Raw genomic sequence first — 22,518 nt, 5'->3', positions numbered from 1 at the left:
TTCAGGAAGACATCCGCAGCCTAGGCAGCCCTGCGGGAGGTCCTGCAGGGATGTCTAGGCTGTGGACAGCAGCCTGCTTCCCGGAGCGTCGGGCGCCCTGAAAGCAGAGTGCCTGGCGCTTCGGGAACACCTCCGCAGCCTAGGCAGCCTTGCGGGAGTTCCCCACAGGGCTTCCCACGCTGCGGATAGCAGCCTGCCACCCGGCAGGCGGGGCGCCCTGAAGCAGAGCGCCCCGCGTGCCAGACAGCAGACAGACATCCATAGCGTGGGGAGCCCTGCAGAAGTTCCCCGCAGGGCTCCCCACGCTGCGGATAGCAGCCTGCCGCCCGGCGGGTGGGGCGCCCTGAAGCAGGGCAGACATCGGCCAGCCCCACAAGCTCGGGGGACAGCAGGGAGGCGCAGCGCCGCCATTCCGCTGTTCCTCGACCTGGTTCGGTTTCCCTGACCTGCTTTTGGGGGGGAAATCAAGGGGGGGGATTTCCTTTATTTCCCCCCCAAAAAACTAGGTGCGTCTTATGGGACGGAGCGTCCTATGGGATGAAAAATACGATACTCTCTCCCTAGATACTTTTGCCTTTCCTATTGGACAGCAGCCAATAGTATACTGCAGTATACTATTGCAATCCTATGCATGTTCTGTAAGTAGCAATTCACATTTAGTTCAATGGAGCTTACTCCTAAGTAAGCATTGCTTTAGGATTGCAGCCTTAGAGAATGTTGTTCAAGTATCCTTATACAGAACCCATCCTGCACTTTTAATATACAGTGGTACCTCGGGTTAAGTACTTAATTCGTTCCGGAGGTCCGTTCTTAACCTGAAACTGTTCTTAACCTGAAGCACCACTTTAGCTAATGGGGCCTCCTGCTGCTGCCGCGCCACCACTGCGCGATTTCTGTTCTCATCCTGAAGCAAAGTTCTTAACCCAAGGTACTATTTCTGGGTTAGCAGAGTCTGTAATCTGAAGCGTATGTAACCCGAGGTACCACTGTACTTTTAAGAGGGGAGGGGAAATATGAAATTATTTTCAGAGGATGCCTGTCCTCAGAATTGTGTAGTGGTCCACGAGGTTTTTACAAAAACAGAAGGGTTGTCTGGCAGACGTGGGCTGTGTTTAGCTTGGTGAGTTACAAATTGTACAAATCTGTTCTATAGTTATATCAACAGCTTCTATATTGTAACTGTATTGTGCCTATCAAAATAAAGCTTCCGCTACTCATTGGCGGAGCAGATCTGATCGCGCCGAGTGTTTAGTTCCTTAGGGAACAAAAACAGTTTGAAGCCCAGCTTCTATGAGGAAGGGGAAGTAGTTTCATTGGGGTGGAAACCTTGGGGAGAGCTGGAAAGAAGTACAAAGGTTTATATTGCAGAGAGCAAAACTAGGTGGTTGAATGTTCAGGTCAGAGCTTTCCAAACTGCGTGTCGGCTTCAGTGTCTATATGTGTCATGTGAGCGCTCCCCACGCTTCTTCAGGGGCTGGTTTAATTTCCGGTTTGCTAGTAACACTGAATTGCTGTGTCACGAAGTGATGCATGTCTAAAAAGTGTATCACCAACATGAAAAGTTTAGAAAGCTCTGGTTTAGGTGGCGGAAAGGGGTGTACTACTTCACACTGCAGGTCAGTTGAAAAACCCTTTGATTGCATTGCCACTGAACAGATCTCCGAAAACAGAAAAGTAACGTTTCATAGAGGAATATCTGAGGTGTTTTCCTTTTGCAGTAGAGTCATACCTCATGTTACGTCCGCTTCATGTTACGTTCTTTCAAGTTGCGTCCCATGGCAACCCGGAAGTACCGTAAAGGGTTACTTCCGGGTTTCGCCACTCGCGCAGAAGCACAAAATGACGTTGTGTGCAGAAGCGCCGAATTGCAACCTGCGTGTGTGCAGACGCGCCACTGCGGGTTGCACTCTTTTCATGTTGTGAACGGGGCTCCGGAACTCCAGCCTCTGGATCCCGTTCACAATCAGAGGTACCACTGCAATGTGACGCCACACTGCACCCATTTGCAGAGTACATAGCACAGGTCAATGTATGCATCTGTCATGCAGCCTGTTCACAGCTTGGGCCTTACATCTGATCTGACATTTGTACTAGGGCACACACAACCATGCAGCTTACCCTGAGAGCACCTTGCAGTGCTCCGTGCCCAGTGCTCCCCCCCCCCCGAAAAATAGGTGCCGGTACTCACCATGAAGTTGGTACAGTAAGTGCCGCACTTTTTAACAACAACAAAAAGAGGCGTCTGTACTACATACGCTTGAGCACCCTCGGGGGGGGGGGCGAAGCATTGCCCATAACTGTTATGCTATAGCACATTTCCAAGAAGGTGTGACATACCCCCAAGAGATGCAGGTGTGTTTTTCCTAAGGGAACTTACTTCATAAGCTCGCTTCCCTATGGCCTCAGCTGGAAACCAAGAGAGTTCAGTTCATTTTCACCTGCCAGTCTCGCACCACAGCAGGGAATGAGGAAATAGTGAAGTTTTCAGCATTTCTATACACATTCTTAGGCTTGGAAAATTGCAGATTTGTGTGTCACCCCGAGTCAACATGTAGCCTTCTGAGAAAGGATAATACACGCTGGTGTTACGTTACTCCAGCAGGTTCCTCACCCTTGCACCATTCAAGAGAGCATCCAGTGAGCTGGTGGCACGCATTCATGCATGGAACTTACTTCATAAGCTCGCCCTGTGTGTGCGAAACATCACTCTCCCAGTTTAATTCAGAAGTACGGAGGTTGCCAACTTTCGTGGACCAGTGGACATACCTGGAATTTTCCATAAGTGCCGTGGGCACCAGTCACAAAATGGCAGCCGTATCTGCAAATTAGAACAGAGGCAGGACCACAGAATAGTTTAGGCATGCTCTGCCCCTGCCCTCGCCAGTAGGAAAAAGGCACTTAAATCAATCACTGCTGTGCTCACTCACACGGATAAACTCTTTGCACCTCTCCTCCATTCTGAAAAGAAGATCATCTGGGTGTCCAGTCCTGGCATTCAGTGAAATGTGGGCGTGTTTAAGCGATGTGTTCGATGTAGTAGAGGCCAAGCCACCACACGCAGGAGCTGGGCAAGAAGAGCATTGTGCATTGTGGATTTTTGAGGGAATATTGACTAGTACCTTTTGCAGGTTGCCACAAGAGGTACTGGTGGGGGCACTGTCACCTATAGGTAATGCATTGAGAGACCCTGCCAGTGTTGCAGTCTACTGGAGTCTTTTATTATTATTTTAAAGTAAAGGGAGTCTTCTACTGTTTGTTATTAAAGAAGATATAATTTGCGAAGCGTAGAATCCGAACTGTACGAGGTTACAATGTTGTAATGCCCTTCTACGAACGAATAAATAATGCATGTGACTTGGCTCCTCAGCAGATCTCTGAATTGTCATTGGGATTCCACACTCTTGCATATCACAGAGCAATCAGTAGGCTAGCTTCGTGCATTGCTCTCATGTGCTTTGCCCATGGGAGGGACTTGTTGCAGCCGTATCTGTAAAAAAAAAGAAAAGCATTTCATTCGGTTATATCGCTACTGCCCACTCTTGTGTTTTTGCCTGCTTATTTTAAAAAGAGGGTGAAATGCAATGCTGACATTCCATTTGTGGAGAGGCTTTTGAGTCCATAGAAGCATCTGCTAATATAAGAACAGTGTGGAGAGTGGTGTGAAGTGGGGAGGGGCTGCAGGGCAAATGTGAAACCAGAGAACATTGCCTTCCCATCTCACACTAGCAGGTGTCTCCACTGGCTCATAATCCGCTCCACAAGCAGGATGGCTGCACTGGATTTCACTGAATGTCTACTTAGCATACGGTTCTGTTCATTTTGGGGGCTTGTAAAAGCAAAGAACGGAACAACCGTCATCCTGAGTGCAGAATTTGAACTCTGGAACTATACAGTTCTGTAATGCCCACTTTTTCCTTTCTTTTTTTTCCTTTCATTTCTTCATTTTTAGCTCAACGACTCAGCTAAACACCTTATTGAGATGGACAAGACCAATCTAACTTCCGCATCTGGCAGTGATGTCCCTTTGCCAGCTGACACTAACCTGGCCGTAAACACGGTCCAGTGCTGTACATTGAACAGTGCCGGAGCAGTCAGTGCCATTCAGAGGCACATTGATGGCAAGAAGAATGCCAAGAAACGCCATTCCTTCACTGCTCTCAGTATGACACACAAATCTTCTCAGGCCATGAATAACAGGCATTCCATGGAAATTAGCGCCCCTGTCCTCATCAGCTCAAGTGACCCCCGTGCTGCTGCCAGAATTGGAGATGTGACTCATCTCTCATCCAGCGCTCCAGTCCAGGTAAACTATGGATGAATTAAACCACAATGCTAAGCCAGATCCCCGTAGCACCTTCCTTTGATTTGGCCTTCTAGCCAAATGGTGGGTTGCGAAACCAAGTTCCCAAGTGATAGTCGCTGCCTAAGCATCCACCAGATGGAGCCAATGAGGCAAAATTCCCTCGATGGGTGCTCACCCTCATGCAAATAAATGGTAAATAAGTGAATATCTGAAAGAACCACATCCCTCTCACATTTTCCTGCCCATGTGTTATAATTTGTGGGGAAGCCTTGTTTGTGGTGCCACACCCCAATGGGACTCGTGGCCAGGCCTTCTCAGTGGTGGCCCCTTGCCAGTGGAATGACCTTCCCTCTGGCGTGCATTTCACCATAACATCATTGTCATTGCATTGTGAAGGTGCACCTCTTTGCTCAGACTTTTGGGTAAGGGAGAGAGGTACATTGGGTTGGGTTTTTGTTGCTGCTGCTGTTTTATTTGTATGAAATTTATATTGTTCTGTTTTTGATATTATTGCTTTTAAGTTTTGTGTATTTACACCATGGGACCTTTGAGTGCAGGGTGGTGTATATGTTTGGTAGGTGAACAAACATATGTACATACATGTGTGATGACATCTTCAGTTCAGAGTCATGGTGCACCATATGATATTACATTTTATAGTAAGTCTAAACCACTGAGCCTCTTGGGCTTGCCGATTGGAAGGTTGGCGGTTAGAATCCATGCAACGGGTTGAGCTCCCATTGCTCTGCCCCAGCTTCTGCCAACATAGCAGTTCAAAAGCAGGCCAGTGCAAGTAGATAAATAGGTACTGCTGCAGGGGGAGGGTAAATAGCGTTTCCATGTGCTCTGGCACTCGTCATTGTGTTCCACTGTTCCAGAAGTGGTTTAGTCATGTTGGCCACATGTTGGCCCGGAAAGCTGTCTGCAGGCAAACGCCAGCTCCCTCGGCCTCACCCCATAGTCAAGTTTGACTGGACTTAACCATCCAGGGGTCCTTTACCTTTACCTTAAATTCTGTATTACCATACATGGAAGAATTAGCACTCAGAAAACTGTCCAGAGCTCAGAATGAAAGGATATGCAATTTTATTACAAAGTATTGTACTAATAATGCAGGCTAAAAGGATTATAGTAATTGTGAGTGGGTACTAATTTGGGAGGTGACTGTGTGGGGAAAGGATGCACAATAGTGAGCAAGATGGTTTAACGTCTGTTGGTATATAGGGCTTCTGGTCTGACACTGAAGCTAGGAAATAGGCTGCAAACAAAATACAAATTACCAGGGTGCAAGCTTCCATAACCTAGTACCTTTCAAATATTCTGGACTGTAATTCTCATTGTTCCTGACCATTGACCAGACTGGCTGGGGTGAAGGGAGTCATAGTCCAAACATCTGAATGGACAAGGTTGGGAAGGCTGTATACAAAAAAAATGGCAACTGGTCATATACCCAACATATTCAGTCTCTAACATGGCCTATTTATTTACAGTGTCATTGGCCACCTTTCAGTAAATATGCTCTTGAAAGCCTTTAATGAAAACCTAGCAGTGTATGATGAGCAGTAATGTTCTTGCCAGCCTGCAGCATATTTGAAAGATTAGCTACCAAAGTGGGAATTCGCCAGGAAGAATAGAATTATTTCCATGCCCTGTCCCTTCACTCATTGCTGGTTTTTTAAAAGGCAGATGGATAACCCAGAGGTTTTGCAGTACAGTAGAAAAACAGTGGATTTGCATGTCCCATTTATTCATGGGACCTATTCAGAATAGTACTGCAATGAATCATAGAAGCCAACCCCTAAAGTGCAGGAATATGCAGTTGTCCCATACGGGGATCAAACCTGCAACCTGGGCATCATCAGCACCACGCTCTAACCAACTCTGCTATCCTGCTCATGAAGATGAGCACACACATACTGCAACCTACGGAGTCCTTTTAGGCAAGCCGGAGGACTTGTCTAGCCAAAATTGACTTTAAACATCCCTACTTGCAGCAGTCTCAATATGCTCTTTTGCAAAATGCTGTTTTACAGTGCCACCAAGTTTTAAATGAAAGTTGTGGTGTGGTTTTGGGGGCGGGTTTGCAGGAAATTGAAGGGAGCAGAGTTTTATTTACACAAACAAATGAGAGCTCATTTTCTTTATGCAGCCATATATACTTAGGTGTATGCCAACGAGAAGAAATGTTAATACAGGTTTTATGTTAGACATTTTGTGAAGGTGGTGGTTCAGGAAAAGTGGGCATGATTGCCGCTGTCCCTGTGTAAGTAGCTTTCATGTATCTGACTTACACACTTACACTTAGAAAAATAACCACATGTCATTTGTGTTCACCAGCCTTTAGCCTCAACAGTTCTTTGGATTACTGAGAAGCTGAGATCAGTACAGTGGTACCTCAGGTTACATATGCTTCAGGTTACATATGCTTCAGGTTACAGACTCCGCTAACCCAGAAATAGTACCTCAGGTTAAGAACTTTGCTTCAGGATGAGAACAGAAATCGTGCTCCGGCAGCAGCAGGAGGCCCCATTAGCTAAAATGGTCTTCAGGTTAAGAACAGTTTCAGGTTAAGAACGGACTCCAGAACGAATTAAGTACTTAACCCGAGGTACCACTGTAGTTCTTTTTCTGACTGTTTCACAGAACAAGAAGCAGAGGTCCTCTAGTAGTTCAAGAACTGCTTTCTTGTGGCAAGATCTCACGTTGCTACGACATTTGTTTGAATACTGGAACCATGTGGACAGGACAAACTGCATCGGAAAGATCCACATGGTTCCTGGATTCACATACCAGCAGTAATGTGTGAGCTCATCATGGAAAAGAAGGGCTAACTATGCTAAAAAATATACATGAATGCAGTCTTAATTACTAAGAGTGTGGGGGGGAGGAATAGTGAGTGAACTTACAGTGATGGGAGTCGGTAGGACTTGAGTGACTTGTTGAAGGCAGTTACAGATAGGTAGCCGTGTTGGTCTGCCATAGTCAAAATAAAAAAATTCCTTCCAGTAGCACCTTAAAGACCAACTAACTTAGTTGGTCTTTAAGGTGCCACTGGAAGGAATTTTTTTATTTTGTTGAAGGCAGTCAGCCAAGAGCAAACCTTGGCTACATCTCTTAGTGCAAACCATGAGTCTGCGTTCAGATGTAGTGCTAAGCCAAACGGTGACTTAGCTTTGGGTAGAGCAGCAGCAGCTGGACTTGGGGAGGCGTGAAGGCAGCCATTGTTTTTCCTGGTGAGTACCCATATACTTCCTCGTACACATTTAGCCATAGCTGGGCTTCGTGCTATGTGTAAACCAGACCGCTATGTGCCAGAACCTGTAAATATATCAAAACAGTGGGAAATTGTTTGGTTGATCTTCACTTGATTACAAGGCTCTGTATTCAGTGAGAGATTGTATATGTTCCTAGTAGAGAAAAACCCTTTTTCTCTAATAGACGAGGCTGTATCAGTTATATCTCTCTTGCCCTCAGACTCTTCATCTGAAACTAGTTTCTTCATTGAAAATGAAACATTTTCTCAATCTGTAAAGAAAAGGAAATGCAGCAGTTTTGTCTGTGCTAAAATGCATACAGTTGTCTCTATCTGTACAATAATCTATCAGTTACTAAACTAGGTGTCTCATCAGTAGCCTTGTCTACTTATGTGTATACAAAATCCCAAGGAATTCATATTTGTTAATTAAGGCATGGCACATTTGCCAACAGCAGTGCAAAGCGATTTAAATAAATATTATTCTGTAAAAGATGTTTTCATCAGGTCAAAAACATTACTGGACATTGAAATAAAAAAATTAATCCATAGCGTTAAGGTTACCTTGCTGCATACTTAAAACTTCCTTCGCCCCACATTCAAACCAATACACTCCTATAAAATGAACTTACAGAATATGTTCAGCAATGAAAACAAATCACCACAGTATAGCATAAAATCCCCCACAGAAACTGCTCTTGAAGATACTGTTGTGCTAACTATCCAAGATTTATTTTGCCTTTCTTTTTCTTTTTTTGCAAATGGTACCACCTTAGCTGTTTCGTGCTCATTAATGATAAGCATGTAGAAGTCTTACACTGCTTTGAATGTATTTGAAAATAAGTGGTGGTCTTAAAAAAAAGAAGTTTTCATTGTTTTTTAAAGCTTGGAAGTAATAAATAAAGCATTGGGTTCTGACCACAACAATCGGGAAAAATCTATCACACTCATAACTTCCAGAGGAATAGTGAGGAGCTAAGAAGCGAAAGGTTGGGGGAGAGAGTGTGTGTGTGTGTGTGTGTGTGTGTGTGTGTGTGTGTCTATGCAAGTATTGACCCGATCGCTATTGTGTTCCCTTTCAATAGACTATGCATCTAGCATATTTGATGCTGGCACGTTGAGTGCAACACATTAAACATAAATAATGGCCTCCTAAATTATTGTGTCTGTCACGCAGAGGGTTCTTACTGGCTAGTTAAATTGATTGGCACTGAGAGAATGTAGTACAGCTGCGAGCCAATGATAAAACTAAGCAGGAGTGAGGTTAGTTGTTAGGTTAGCAGGGGTGCTGTCCACAAGCGAAGTGCCTTGTGCTTCAGCTGAGTTGGTCCCACTTGGCTCACTAATCTTGTCTAGGCCTCAGATGGCTCATCTTCCCTCCATTTGCACCCCTTATGAATTATTCTTCCTTGCTATTTAGAGAGGTCACAGGTCACCCTGCTCCAAATCCCCTGTTTTTTCTGACCAGAGATACATCTCATAAATAATGAAGTATGGCTGGCTGCACCCCCCAGTGTCACAATCCAAGCAGTGAAGGAAGAAGGCAAAGGCATTGCTTGCAAACAAATCCGAGTCTTGAATAGAGTCAACTGGTGCACGATAAGAACTTAAGAACTGGCACATGATTTCCCAGCTGAAGGGCACACACATTTCAAACAGGACAACAAGCACCCTGTATGTAGGTTCATCTGCTGCATTAAGATAGCAAACTGAGCTCAGCAGAATGGTTTTCCTAATATAAAGAGAAATGGGGCAGGGGAGGTCTGATTTGCAGTCAAGAAAAGAGTGGAAAAAATATAAAGTTTCAAACTATAGTATCGCATTGGGAGGCTTGAGATAAGAAGCAGACGGGTTATATTTAAAATGGAGAGGAGCCAATGGGAAAAGGTTTAACTTTACATCTGTGCATGGGAGACTGGGAAGGAAACAAATCAAATCCCTTCTGGTTTCGGATTTGGACAGAGTTTATATCCTACACACGAACCATTCTTTGTTTTGCTCCAAAGAAATATTACTTTTATGGATAATGATAGTTGTACTCAAAACATATCACATTAGCTCATGAGTTTGATTTGATTTCTATTTTTGTTTTATTTATTTTTTTTGCATAAAATTAGGCTTATTCCTTGGCCCAGTACTTTAAGTTTGAGCTGTTGTAGCTTCCTGGAGACAAAACACTAGGATTACAAGCACACTTATTAGAAAATAGGGAGTGGATTCACATGTAGTATGCCTAAGGCTGTGTTAACGTCTTTCTACCCCTTCCTTACCCAAGGCGTGATGTGCAAGTAAAGTAGGGTCAGTTCTGCTCATTTCAGTTAAAACACATTCCAGTGAAAAGAACTAGTTGAAAAAAATGCAGATTTCCCAACATCAGTCTATATGTTTAGTGAGGAAGACACCAGAATAAAAACATTATTGGCATGTACAGGATGCCAACTAAATCATGCTTCTGTTACATTTTAAATAATGTGATTTACTTCCAAGTAAATGCTTTTAGAATTATTCTGCATGCATTCTTGAATCCAACTACTTGGGGTGGATCTACACACAGGAGGAAAATGCTATAAGTCAGAAATTAAATCATTTATAACAAAAGGAAAAAAAGCTATGGAAAATCGCTTAGAATTTTCTTTTACTCTCTGGCGCCATCTGGCGTTTCATGTTTATAACGCATTCAAAATGCTGTTTCTTGACTAATGTAGCCGAGTCCCAAGTCTTAACCTGAACTGGGCTTTTAATCTGAATTTGCTCTGCATTCAGAGTGTAACCCACAAAAGATGTCAAATTGGAATCTTAGGAATTTTAAACACCTTAAATTCATATTTGAGTTTGGGGGGGGAACAGTCTAATGCAGGGGTCTGCAACCCGCGGCTCCGGAGCCGCATGTGGCTCTTTTACACCTTTGCTGCGGCTCCGGGGCGGATACTAGCGAGGGGAGGAGGCGCATTGTGCACCCCGACACTCCCCACTGTGGCGGGCACTGTACTGGCTGTGACGTCGCATGGGGGCGGTGTGTGCGTTAGCCGCGCACCGTCCCGACGTCACCTTCCCGCCCGCTGTCAGATCGCGGCTCCGGAGATATATTTGTTTTAAATGTCGCAATGGTTTTGCGGCTCCCAGTTTTTTTTCCTTCGGAAATGGGTCCAAGTGGCTCTTTTTGTCTTAAAGGTTGCAGACCCCTGGTCTAATGCGAGGGTTAGTGTTTAGCTGGTTATATTATGACCTTACCTATTGCATTAGTCCACCAAGTTTCACATCACCAGTATGGAGTACACTTTTTTAGGACAACCATGGTATTAAAATAACTTGGCTATGCTGTTGTCAGGAGCGTGCAATACATCCACGCTGCCCCCCAAGCAGACATTCACATGGAGAATGTACTGTATTGCCTGCCGGCCAACCAAGGAAGCAGCTGTAGTTCCCATAGTTTCCCCTGTTGTTTCAGCACATGTTCCAGCTGCCACATTCATAAGAATTAGTTCTGAGTACTTGGATCGGCCAGGTCACACACTCGTTCTTCTTATGAATGCATCCCTCAGGACAGATGTGGGCGGGGGTGTCACAGGGATGAGTTTATTTGAATGTCTGAATCAGCCCTAACGTTGCCGATTATAACTTGAGGCACCAATCTGGAAGTGAACAAGTAAATCCGTCAAATAGTCGTACAGCCCTCTGCCAAGCAAATTAAATTTAAGGACATAGTGGCATTCTTTATACAGAGGGTGGGCACAATGGAAATTGCTCATAGGAGCATAGAACCACCGCTACTTTCAATGGATCACTGAAATGACAGCCTAATGCTTTCCTATCGGGACAGCGTAGCATGCAACCAGGAAAGTAGGAAACATCCAAATTAAAGGGAGGAATTCACAAGAAGGTGGAAACTTACATGGACAGTAGCAACTGCTTCAGTCCTTCGCCAGGCCCTGTAGCCATGTGGGACCCTTATTTCATGGAACTGGTGTTCCTGGGTATTGCTGAGCCACTGTGATGTTCCTGTCCAGCTACAAGAAAACACAGCTTATTCTCCAATCTCTTCTGCTGCGCTGCTGGTGCAGGGGAGGGTTAGAAGTGCCACAGATGGCTCAATAATTTATAGGCTAAATAAATCCATAGGAGAGATTGATGTTCATCACCTTCCGCAGCAGACAAGTAGATGGTGTGTGCCCATCTGCAGCTGTAATTATGTTTATCTGTATATATAGGGGTGTTTTTAAAATATATGGCACCATTAAATGGAAAGCTGTATTCTGGAGCTGTTGGATATTTTACCTCCCACTTTGGTAATTAACATTTGATGAGAATACTTGATCTTGACTGTAGTTCTTTCTTGCCAATACTTGGTAACACAACTATGAATTAAGTGCTTTCACATTATTTCCAAGAACATTAAGGGCTGGAGTGATTGCATGACCCATTGTTTTATAGTCAGTGGATTTGACAGAAATGAGTAGCATGAATCTCAAGGACCATTAGCCTGTTTTCTACTTCAGCTATTCCCAGATGATGGCATATTATTAACCTGTATGTGTGTATCGGAGTGTATCTCTCTCTCTCCTTAAAAATAAGATACAGCTATATAATCCATACATTAAAAGATACAATCCTTTCATCAACGAATATGAGAAGGACTTCCTTGCTGCGAAATTCTGTTGAATTTGTTTTGAAATCAGAATAGGAGTCGTTGGGTGGTATCTTCACTAATAGCATCAACAATAGCATTTTCCCTCTCCCACTTGCAAAAATAATGACCTATACTAGTATTTTTCTTACTGCGCTCAGCTCCCATGTGTCAACAAAAAGACTTGCTTTTTTAGTGATTCCCGCTCCCCAAAAATTGCAGAAAACAATTCAAAAAAGCAAAATTCAGGCTGGAAGTAAAACGTGTCTGAGCTCTGGCTCAGACATAACACTAAGCCAAAATATGTCTTAGCCCCAGGCAGCCCAACACTGCAGCTGCAATCTTAAATCCAGAAACTTGCACGTTTTCTTTTTATTCTTCATGCCAAAGCCATGGTTTGCCTTAGTATTACGTGCAAACAAGGCTAACGTGACTCACCTTGAGCGCTTGGCATCAGATAGGAAGAGAAGTCTGAATAAATGACAAGCGCGTCAGGTAGCACCTCCAGCCTGTAAATCAAGCACACTGCAGTTGCCACTGAAATGGCCCGTGCTCTCAAGGGTCCTTATTCTGTTCTGTCGGATGCAACGTGGCACCAACATCCTTTTAGGGGCATCCAAGGGACGCGGGTGGCGCTGTGGGTAAAACCTCAGTGCCTAGGACTTGCTGACCATATGGTCGGCGGTTCGAATCCCCACGGCGGGGTGAGCTCCCGTCGTTCGGTCCCAGCTCCTGCTAACCTAGCAGTTCGAAAGCACCCCTAAGTGCAAGTAGATAAATAGGTACCACTTTATAGCAGGAAGGTAAATGGCGTTTCCGTGCGCCGGTGCTGGCTCGCCAGAGCAGCTTCGTCACGCTGGCCACGTGACCCGGAAGTGTCTTCAGACAGCGCTGGCTCCCGGCCTCTTAAGCGAGATGAGCACGCAGCCCCAGAGTCGGTCACAACTGGCTCGTACGGGCAGGGGTACCTTTACCTTTAAGGTTCCCTTGACATGGTCTCAGATCAGGCAGTTGTCTTTGTGTGTTGAAGGGCTGAACATATTTGCCTTCCTGCCATGGGAACACCACAAAGATCCACACATTGGAAAGTCTGATTGGTACAATCTTTCTCTACTTCCCCCCTGCCCAGAGGGAACAGTTCCGCAGTGATGCGTATAGGCTTACGCATGGAGCAAACATGTCTCACTTTACATTACATATAAGGATAGGTGATGAGCGCGCACCTGCCTCCAGCACATGAAGACTGTTACTGTTTCAGGTTACATTTTTTTGAGGTTTTTTGTTTGCTTGCTTGTTTTTTTAGGATAAGGTTGCCTTAGGTCCAATGTATCCCTCCCTCCGAAATCTTCTCTGCAAAGTTCTCTGCTCTTATGCACTGCCCACGTGCCTCTGATCTTAGGAGAACAATGCATACAGAATGAGAAGTCCGAGGCTCAGCATCAAAGAGATGCTTCTGCATCGTTGCCCTTGTGCCAGTTCCTGGTGCTGGCACCAGCTAAGTAAATGACTGATAGGAGTTTTAAGATTATTAGACGGTGAGCTGGAAAGAAGCATTAAAAGTTTGTCACACTTCACAGCTTATGAAATGCGCCTCCAACTCGTGGATTTGAAAAATCCCACAAGACTTCATAAAGAAGAGGGGAGATTTATAAATATATTCCATCCAAGGTCTCTTTAATAGCTGAATAAGTGAACCCGCCACTTTCAAGTAGATACAAGACCTTGGAAACTTTTAATACCATAGGGCCAAATTCAACCACAGATGATAGATTGAATTCTGATGAATGGAGCACAGGGTTTACTTTTAAGTACTTCCAGGGATTTAAGTACTTCCAAATTTCTTCCTTCTTCTATACTCAGACAGGTTTTTGCCTTCTTTCTTGCTGCAATAACAACAGAAATTATCCTGTGCCCTTGGGTAGCCTCATGCCACTAGAATCCATAGAAAACTATATATTTGTACCCAGTTGTAAGTTCTCTCTGGTTTCTCTTATGAAAATGCTTTATATGCTCAGAATGGAAAGCAATATAAGCTTCAATACAAACTGTATTATAATGATCATAATTATTTTTTCATTGCTCTGTGTTTCATCCCTTTTCACTAAAGAGATGAGCAGTCCCAGTTATTAAAAAAAAGTAATACTCAGAACAAAGCAAATGACAATAATCTATTTTTCAACAAACATGTAACATTATTATCACACAGGGCTAATAAGAAAACGATTTAGCAGGAAAACGATGCGACTTCTCAAATTAAATGCTGCTCCTGTGATAGAGATATTGAGCAGGTCCTTGAAAGCAGACGCAAAGATTTGCTTTCCAAGTTCCAAGACTGCCAAGATTGCTGGGCACGTTGCAGCTGAGCTATAATCGTTGCTGTTGAACAATCAAGTGTTCCTTGTGCCAGAAATATATTCTTAGAATGTGTAAAGCTAAACAAACATGCCTTAAGGTAATAAAAAAGAGTTGCTTTAAAGCAAAATATGTATTGTTGAGTTGAATATACATCAGCCACAAGGCAAGGTGCACCAGCACATCAATGTTTAGGAGGTGCATTGGCTGTTGCGTGTTCACAGGGGTTCCATGAGCACTCCCTTGCCACCACAGACTCATGATGTCCACATCCGGTGCAGGGAAGACCAAGAAAATGAACACAGATTGGTACTGGGTTGAATTAGGCCACAATTTTATTGATTACAGGTAAGAGTAGGTTTGGCTAAGGCATTGGGCATGTATCCAACATCAGGCAGCTTGCATCCTGTCTGATAGGAACCCAGTGGGGTCGACCCTGTGTTGGGGAGTTGCCCACGACGTGGACCACATGCCACGACCCCACACAGGGTCCCATTGGGAGAGGTGTTTTGGCCCATCAGTCCCCACGTGGACTCCTGGACAGTCACCCCTGCTGAATCCCATTTAAGGATCCCAATGTCTTAGCTGTCAAAGTTGTGACAGTTGCTATGAGGTAGGTGAAAGCTTGCAAGCTGGCCAGTTTGCATGCAGGAGAAAATTCCAGACATGGTGACTGAGTAAACCATAGCAAGGTCCATATGCCAACTTGCCCACTCCTACACTGAGCAGACACCTAACAGACTGGGTTGGTAGTAAGTCCTGCAACTGTCTGCAGGGATGTTAGCCTGCATGTAGGTCCAACACAGCCAGAGGAAGGTGGTGCCAAGTTATCCTCCCCTTTCCCATCCATGCAGGAAGATGGCGGCCTCCTTGGACCAGCCATGGCCGCACCATGCAGTAAATGCCGCACCCCAGAGCCCCAGGTGAGCAGATCATTGCTGTTCTCCACAAGCCACCAAGAAAACAGCTACCAGCAAGACCTGAAACTGCAAAAAAAAAACAAAAAACAAACAAACCAGGGAAAACTTGGTACATAAGTGCTAGGAACATGAATGGCAGGGATCAACCAGAGAGGCCTTCAAAAAGTACTTATGGTAATTGTAAGGGGATTAGAGGTACTTTCACTGCCTTTGGAACAATAGTAGCTCTGCCTTTCAAGCCAAACCTTGAGTATGTGAGTCACCAGTTTGTGAGTGATTCGAAGCATGAATAATCTGAAATCTATTCATCTGGAAGCCTTGTATAAAGAGCCCTTTATTGATATTGGCCCATAACATTAAGCTAACATTGCAAGGATGTCAATGGTTAGGGCAGCCATGCCAATGAAAGTCTTTGGGATTCGGGGGAGGGAGAGAGAGCGCAGCTCTAACCCCTGAACAAGTCTTAAGTATGTTGTGAAATTATTTATTTTCATTTCTTTCTATTTTTCTTTCGTTCCTAGGATTCTACTTTCGCTGGAACTGCAACCATGACTGGACCCAGAACAAGTGCAATCATTGGAGATCAGGGAACACCATCAAAGGTCCAGCTGCCCCTCAACATGTAAGCCTCCATTTTGCACTGAACATTGTTTTAAGGATACGCAGCACATTTTGTCTCTCATTGTTTGCCGTCTGAAATAATAGCTCTGCGACAGGAGCACTTCTCATGTAGTTATCATTGTCTTGAACATAACCCAGCCTTCTGCCAGAGCTGAAAAATGAACAGTGAAAGGCCAGGTCACCTTCTTTATATAGCCCATTTTTAGCTTCCAAGATATTTATTACAGATGTATGAATCATTGCATAGCAGGCTGAGTGGCTATCAGCTGCAGAAATCTGCTCCTGCAAATTAAACCATTACATTCCTGTACAACTGAACACCTGAGACCATCTTTGTTAGGACGCACGGTTTCTAGAATGAAAAAAAACCCTCACCCAGTTGTGCACAGTAGAAAAAGAATAACGAAGACATAGCATTAACATCATATGTGCAAAAAGCTTCAGCTTAGGCAAAAGATGATTCAGGTTGATTAACTATTACTTAGAAGAAGAAGAGGTTGACTTTATCAGGGATAACTTTAAATGTCTTTAAATAAATCTCATAATGGATGTGCTTTATATTTGTATGTATTTGACGTAAGTTATACTGCTGAAACAGAAACCCAAGTGTGGGCCCGATGTATATTTCCAAAAATAAATCTGAATTTAATAATCTGCGTTGCCCAAAGGAGAAATTCGGGAAACTAAATTACCCTGCTTTTAACTTCCCTTTTCAATGAGGGCACAACGTCTTTAGAATGTCCATAATCAGGAACATAGGAAGCTGCCTTATGCTGAGCTAAGCCATTGGCCCATCTAGCTGAGCATAATAATAATAATAATAATAATAATAATAATAATAATAATAATAATTTATTATTTATTAATATCCTGCCCATCTGGCTGGGTTTCCCAATAGAATATTAAAAACAAGATAAAACATCAAACATTAAAAACTTCCCTAAGCTGCCTTCAGGTGTCTTCTAAAAGTCAGATAGTTGTTTATTTCCTTCACATCTGATGGGAAGGCGTTCCACAGGACAGGCACCACTACCAAGAGGCCCTCTGCCTGGTTCCCTGTAACCTCACTTCTGGCAGTGAGGGAACCGCCATAAAGCCCTTAGAGCTGGACCTCAGTGTCTGGGCTGAACAATGGAGGTGGAGACGCTCCTTCAGGTATACTGGGCCAAGGCCGTTTAGGGCTTTAAAGGTCAGCACCTACACTTTGAATTGTGCTACACCAGTGTTTCCCAAACTGTTTTTAGACTACAACTCCCATCATCCTTAGTTAGGTGGACCAGTGGTCAGGGATGATGGGAATTGTAGTCCAAAAACAGCTGGAGACCCAAGTTTGGGAAACACTGATCCACACTGACTGGCAGCGTAATAATTTTAAACAGGGGTCTCTGTCTCCCAGCCCTACCTGGAGATGCATTCAAACAGAGGCCATCTTCAGACTTAACTGTTATTGCTTAGCCCACTGTGAATGAGCTGCAATGAACCTTTGATCAGTGTGCTCTGCTCTCCTCTTCCCATGCAATTTCTTTTGCACCCAGTTTGGCTTAGCAGATCATTTCATCTGAGCCAGCAAACTATGATAAACATTAACTGGTTTGTTTGAAACAAGGCTATTTGATGAAGCCATGGCTCATGATGAACATTGCACAAAGCTTGACTTCTGAATGCAGCCTTAATGTGTTTGTATAAGAAGAGAACTACATCTATCTGTTGGAACATAGGAATCTGCCTTGTAGTCATGCAATTGGTTCATCCTATTGCCCACACGGACTGGCAGTGGCTTACCAGGGTTTCAGATGAGGGATCCACCCACGACCAAGGACTGAACCTGGGTCGTTTTGCCTGCAAAAAAGCAGATGTTCTAGCACTTAAGCTTCAGCTTTCGTAGTAATTCGCTGTGGTGGTGAAACTTCATTGATGGGCAAGGAAACACCACGCCAGATAAGATAATTGGATAGTAACAGTTGTACAGGTAACAGTATACAGTCATACCTCGGGTTAAATATGCTTCGAGTTGAGCACGTTCGAGTTGTGCTCCTCGGCAACCCAAAAGTAACGGAGCAAGTTACTTCCGGGTTTCGCCACTTGCGCATGTGCAGACGCTCAAAATGACCTCACGAGCATGCGCAGAAGCAGCGAAAAGCGACGCGCGTGTGCGCAAACGTGCCGTCGCTAGTTACGATTACTTCTAGATGCGAACGGGGCTCCGGAACGGATCCCGTTTGTATCTAGAGGTACCACTGTAATTGTACAAATCATAGAATTGTAGATGTGTTTCAGTTTGCAGTATAAGCAGTTAATTCCCCATCTTTCATCGCAAAAAAAAGGCAGGTCCTCTCTTCATTTTAGCAGCCAGTTGCCTACATTGCTTCACTTGACCAAGTTATAGAATATTTTATATAGAGAGGGGAAAGAAAAATAAGCACCTTCGTGCTCTTTGTGGCCGGGAGCCAGGCTTCACTTCAAAGCAATTGTGTCTCAAACTGATAATAGACCTACAGAGATGACATTAACCATAGCACCATGAATTCAACATTATAAATTCAGTCACAGTTGAGTCCCTCAGGCCCAAAGTTAAATCTGGAAATTCTGGCAGGCAACTTTTAGTGCTGAATATTGTAGATTAAAACTGTGTCAGTTAACTAGATCCAGCCCACCGTACTGTGAAATGTCATCTTATTGCCGCTTTGAAGGTGCTAGGGTGATTTTTTCCTCCCTCCCTCCCTCCCTCCCTCTCTCTCTCTCTCTCTCTCTCTCTCTCTCTCTTTATAGTTTATCTCAGCCTCAAAAGTGTATGCTAGTGGGTGATGAAAAGCAGTCATGTCCAGAGACTTTGTAGCTGGATAACACTGTTAATCTCAATACTATGCCAAGAGCATGCTCCAAGGAAATATAAATACATTTTCCCCCCTTATCTAGGTCATTTCTGCACAAGAATGGCTTTTCCGTGCTTTTTTGCAACAGGTGTCAAGCAGGGCTCCCACCTCCAGCAAACATATCCATGCATAAGGGTTGGGTCAACTTTTGCAAAGGTGGTTTTTAGAAATGTTGGTACAGCCATCTTTGCTAAAAACAGGGATAGGGAACCTGCAGACTTCCAGATATTGTTAGACGACAAATCCCACAATCCCATAATATCATAGGCCATGGTGGCTAGGGCTGATGGGAGTTAGTGCCTTTCAACATCTGGGCAGCCACAGTTTCCCTACCAATGATTAAAAGTGTCAGTCACACAGATGGTCAATAGACAGACAAGACTGGGTACAGATATGAACCCAGTAGCAAGTCTTATTGAAGGTGCTGAAAGAAAAGCAGCTGAAACTGGTCAATCAACAACATTTATCAGGCAACTTGCAGCCTCGTCCAATTCAAGGTTTATTATATATGGCATTGCAAGTCTTTGTTCAGGCAAAACCAGTTAAATTGTCGTCCTGTGGAAGGCCAAAGTCACTTAGTTCTTATATAGCGGAGAGATAATATTATCATAGTGCCTAACCACCACAGCATGGCGCTAGGACCATGGCTAGGGGTTGTACATTTGCTCTTCCGGTTTCAGTGCAAGTTCCACTGAGCTGGTACCCCTTCTGTACCTTCTTCCAACCTCTCAACCTGCTCAAAGAAGCCCTTTAAACAAACGCTCCTGTGCCACATTTCGTCTTTTCCTCAGTGACTTAGTAGCTGCAACTGCTGGTTTGTCTCCGTCAAGGCAAATTCCCAGTTTGTCCCTTCCTAGGGCAACTGGCCAGTTGCAGATAGTGTTAATTTCTATGTCTGGTGTGTTCATGCCGCCCAGGAGTGGCAGACAGCATGGCCCATGGTAGAGTGGTCCATTGCACATGTATGGCCAATGAGGATGGCTGCAGTGCTTTCGCATGTTTACCATCAAATAAACGCATAAAAGATCAGAACATTCCATACTGCAAGCACATGGTAAATTGAGCCCCAAAGTGCACCTAGAGGACTTGTTAGAAAAATGTAAGTGTCCCAATAATTACTGCCATTTTTATTTCCTGACTGCAAAACAGTGCAAAAGAATTCGTGGCACTGTAAAGGAAAAGGATAAAGAAAGAAAGCAGGATTTATTTTTCAAATTACATTTCCTGGAAAACAGAAGTTTTAAAAGCCATGCATCATATTTATTGGCTGCAGTCTATAGTCACAAGTAGTTCAGTGTTTCTTTTTTCATCTGTTCTGGGACTGAACTCCTCCTACTCCTGTTACTCCTATTGCTAGAAAAATCCACACGGGTTTTAGTAGAAAAGGGCAGTTTTGTGCAATGCAACGAATGTTCAGGACATTTTAAGGAGCATCTTCATAGCTTATAAACAGGGGGAATTGGGAATTGTTTTCTTTATTATTTCCAGTAATTGTTTTGTTGCATTTCTGGATGATTGCATCATTTTAATCATAGAATCTTAGAGTTAGAAAGACCCAATGGCCATCTAGTCCAGCCCCCTGCAATGAATTCTGATTCATTGTTCCTTTTCATCTCAGTCTGTCACATCCAGCTAAAATTGAGACTGTCCTTTTGACACCAGTGGAGGAAGTTATTTACAACTGACTTTAAGTCCAATTATTATTAGTGAGGCCTAGTTGCCATGCTTAACTTTACTGTGATGGAGCCATTTAGTACTCTTGCTTTTTACAGTGGTACCTCGGTTTAAGAACTTAATTCGTTCTGGAGGTCCATTCTTAACCTGAAACTGTTCTTAACCTGAGATACCACTTTAGCTAATGGGGCCTCCCGCTACCGCTGTGCCACGGCCGCACGATTTCTGTTCTCATCCTGAAGCAAAGTTCTTAACCCGAGGTACTATTTCTGGGTTAGCGGAGTCTGTAACCTGAAGGGTCTGTAACCCGAGGTACCACTGTAGTTGGAATAATTTGCCATTCTTTACACTTTCAATAACTCTCTCTTACCTGTGTATTTAGGAAGCATCGTTTATGACAAACGGAGCTTTCTGATTGGGGGGAACTGAGATGCAGCCTGAATCATCTCACATGTTTGTGTTTCACCTTCATACCTTCCTTTTCTATGTCATTCCTTTCTTACAGCTACTTGGCATTATATGCATACAAGCCCCAGAAGACGGATGAACTAGAACTACGCAAGGGTGAAATGTATCGCGTTATTGAGAAGTGTCAGGATGGCTGGTTCAAAGGGACGTCTTTGAGAAACGGCATGTCTGGAGTCTTTCCCGGCAACTACGTAACTCCTGTTTCGAGGTGAGAAACAGTGGAAAGATGGGTGCTGAGCAATCATACATATCCTGAGCAATGTTAGCGTACAAATATATTTCTTTTCAGGTTGCACTGGGTTCCCCTAAAATAGAAAGAGAGAAGCCATGGTGTAGATCACTCTGCTATCAATCACACTTCATGTACGTGTCAGAGACCCTAGATTGGTTACACTCAGGATAGATAGCACTTGACTAAAGGGTTTATTGGTCTTACTCAGTGACCCAGTTTAGAGGTAACATTCCTGGTCCAATAAGCCATGCTTTATTCAAGAGGGAATGAGCTCAGGTGCTTCCTTCTCTGTATCTCTACCTATAGAATTATAGACCTGTAGAGTTGGAAAGGAGCCTAAGGGTCATTCTGCTTCAACCCCCTGCAATGCAAGAATCTCAACTAAAGCATCCATGGAAGATGGCCAATCAACTCTGCTTAAAAACTTCCATGGGAGTCCATCACCTGCCGAGGGAGTCTGTTCCTCTAACAGCTCTAAGTCCCTGAGAGTTCTTCCTGATGTTTAGTCAGAATCTCCTTTCTTGTAACTTGAATCCCCCCGGAGTAAGAGAAAACAAGCTTGCTCCATCTTCCATGTGACAGCCCTTTAGATATTTGAAGATGGCTCTCATATCTCCTATCAGTCTCCTCTTTCCCGGGCTAAACATAACCAACTCCCTCAACCATTCCTCATAAGGCTTGGTTTCCAGACCCTTGATCATCTTGGTTGCCCTCCTCTGCACACAATCCAGTTTGCCAATGTCCTTCTTAAATTGTGACACCCAGAACTCACCACAGGATTCCATGTGCAATTCTGGGCTGCATCAGTAGGAGTATAGCATCTAGATCAAGGGAAGTAATAGTGCCACTGTATTCTGCTCTGGTCAGACCTCACCTGGAGTACTGTGTCCAGTTCTGGGCACCACAGTTCAAGAAGGACACTGACAAACTGGAACGTGTCCAGAGGAGGGCAACCAAAATGGTCAAAGGCCTGGAAACGATGCCTTATGAGGAACGGCTAAGGGAGCTGGGCATGTTTAGCCTGGAGAAGAGGAGGTTAAGGGGTGTTCAAATATATAAAAGGATGTCACATAGAGGAGGGAGAAAGGTTGTTTTCTGCTGCTCCAGAGAAGCGGACACGGAGCAATGGATCCAAACTACAAGAAAGAAGATTCCACCTAAACATAAGGAAGAACTTCCTGACTGTAAGAGCTGTTCG

The 22,518-nt window shown here is 44.1% G+C and overlaps 1 protein-coding gene across 2 annotated transcripts in view; it reads left to right on the top strand.

Moving 5' to 3' along the window:
- The window catches only part of SH3RF3 (SH3 domain containing ring finger 3), a 210,885-nt gene that overhangs the window by 154,495 nt on the left and 33,872 nt on the right, over window positions 1-22,518 (top strand). The window contains exons 4-6 of one of the 2 annotated variants that reach the window (XM_083501455.1): window positions 3,950-4,303; window positions 15,974-16,074; window positions 21,126-21,296. In XM_083501455.1, the coding sequence (XP_083357581.1) occupies window positions 3,950-4,303; window positions 15,974-16,074; window positions 21,126-21,296 (626 nt within the window). The remainder of the gene's footprint in view (window positions 1-3,949; window positions 4,304-15,973; window positions 16,075-21,125; window positions 21,297-22,518) is intronic. The other variant, XM_083501456.1, reaches the window with a different exon arrangement.

This window comes from Podarcis liolepis (assembly GCF_965112155.1).
Source record: "Podarcis liolepis genome assembly, chromosome: 4".
Lineage (NCBI taxonomy): Eukaryota > Metazoa > Chordata > Lepidosauria > Squamata > Lacertidae > Podarcis > Podarcis liolepis.
This window is presented reverse-complemented; position numbering and strand designations above follow the sequence as displayed.